General features: G+C 66.5%; 1 protein-coding gene across 1 annotated transcript; it reads right to left on the bottom strand.

Moving 5' to 3' along the window:
* Positions 1–6: 6 nt before the first annotated feature.
* Positions 7–1,950, bottom strand: LOC102471628 (tryptase delta-like; the record flags this gene model as incomplete). The annotated part of the gene is made up of 5 exons (XM_006160959.2): positions 1,926–1,950; positions 1,674–1,734; positions 1,369–1,540; positions 1,018–1,283; positions 7–143 (listed from the first exon to the last, which is right to left on the bottom strand). Coding segments are annotated over exons 2-5 (636 nt in total), but the record flags the coding sequence as incomplete, so codon positions are not given.
* Positions 1,951–2,048: the final 98 nt, after the last annotated feature.

Below are 2,048 nucleotides of genomic sequence, written 5' to 3'. Positions count from 1 at the left end.
ATTCCCTGCACACAGCATGTCTTCACGGACGATGTGGACGCCGTCCCCCGTGGAGAGGCCCGTGTGGTACTTGTGGTCACAGTCACCGTTTTCCACGATGGGCACTTCCACCTCCTTCAGGGGGAACGGTGGCGGGAGGTGCACTGTGGAGAGGAGAGAGGTGCGGGTGGGCTGAAACTGCCAGGCCAGCAGTGTTTGCTGAGCACCTGCTCATGCCAGGCCTGCGGGCACAGGGCATGGGGTCTAGAAGCTCTACAGACTGCCTTCCCTCAACACGGGCCCGCGCCCGCCCTCCCTCAACACGGGCCTGCACCTGCCCTCACTCAAGTCCAGTTCAGGGAGGGGCCAGGATCCACAGACAGGTCAGAGGGTGGTGGCAGCCATGCCAAAGCTCACTGTCCCCTCAGCTCGGCTGACCCCCACGGGGTCAGCAGACAGGGCAGCGTGTGGCTGGGCTGGGGCCGGAGCCTGGCCTGGCTTCCATGTTGCCTGCCCCGTCCTGGTGCTCAGGCTCTCCGTGAAGCCCAGGGGACACACCTTGGCGGCTCCCAAGCTCATGCCCTGTACTCAGAATCGCGGACATGGTGGGGACTGGACCTTTGAAGAGAAGGGTCGGTCGAGCTTCTTCCAACCCACTCCAAACCATCCTGCCAGACCTGGTTTCCGGAGTCTGCCCTTGTCCGTGGGCCCAGAGACAGGCCACCTGCCCCACAGCAGGCTCCCACAGGAACAGTGACGTGTGCAAGGTGTCCCCTTGGACCAGGCCATGAGAGCCAGGCTGTGACAGGGCCCGTTGCAGGCAAGAGGAAATGAAGGCATGGCACATTGGCAGCCTTGCCCAAGGAGGCTGGGGCAGCGCTGGCCTGGGGTGCTCAGAGTCCCTGTTGTCAGTTCAGGCCACCTCCCTCATGTTCCCCTCCAGGGCCTGCACCTTCCACCCCTGACCGCCTCGTCAGGACCCTGCCCCCCCAGCTCCAAGGCTGAGCCACCTGCCCGCCGGCCCCGCCTGACACTCACCATTATTGTCCACGTCGCCCCAGCCTGTCACCCAGCACGGCGTCCCCGAGGGGAAGGTCTCTGAGGCAGGGGGCAGGGTGACCGTGTGGACGCGGCTGGAGGTGTTCACAGGGTCCTGCAGCTCCAGGAGCGCGATGTCCGCCCCGTCCTGGACGGAGTAGAAGTTGGGGTGCACGATGATCCTGCTGACGGGCAGCAGCCGGTCCTGGTAGTACAGGTGCTGCTCTCGCAGCTGCACCCGGATGTCCGCGGTGTCTTTGATGTCCCTGGGGAGAGGGGCGTCTCTCAGAGGGTCTTGGCAGCTGCCTGGGGCCCAGGTGAGGGGCCCGCCCCATGCCCCGCCACACTCACGGTCCCACGCAGTGCGCCGCGGTGAGCACCCACTGGGGGTGGATGAGGGAGCCCCCGCAGAAGTGCATCCAGTACTGCAGCTGGAACCGCAGGCTCACCTGCCACTGCCACTTGCTCCCAGCCGCCTCCTGGCCCCCCACGATGCCTGCTCGCTCCACTGCCGGGCCTGGGGCTGGGCGGGAGCACCTTCAGGACCCAGGAGGGCACCCACCCCAGCTCAGCCCTCCCTGTGCCGAGGTCACCCTGGGCCACCTGGGGTGGGCTGTGGGGCGAGGGCCGGGGCAGGGTGGCCGGCCAGGACTCACCGGGGGCCGCGTGACCCGGACCGGTTAGGTCCAGAAGCAGCAGCACCAGCAGATTTAGCATCTGGAAGGGGTAGGAGGGGGCAGTGTGAGCCCAGCGAGGTGGGGCAGAACCGGGGCTGAAGAACTGGGAGAGGCAGCAGGGCCCGGGGGCTCAGGGCTCAGCCTATGCCGGGTGCCAGGGTCAGAGGCTCTGTCAACCTCCTTGTGGAACCAGGTGGCAGGGTCTCTGGGGGCTCTGAGGAGCGGACCTACCCTGGCCGCTGTCTGTTCCTCTCTCCCGGCCCACTCTCCCCCTCCCCATTTATCCTTCCAGACCAGGACTGGTAGGAGGAGGAGTCCTCCACCCTCCAACCAGACCTGGAGGAAGTGGTGGGT

This window comes from Tupaia chinensis, unplaced genomic scaffold (assembly GCF_000334495.1).
Source record: "Tupaia chinensis unplaced genomic scaffold, TupChi_1.0 Scaffold135520_1, whole genome shotgun sequence".
Lineage (NCBI taxonomy): Eukaryota > Metazoa > Chordata > Mammalia > Scandentia > Tupaiidae > Tupaia > Tupaia belangeri.
Note: the sequence above shows the minus strand (reverse complement) of the source record. Positions and strands in the feature narration are given on the sequence as shown.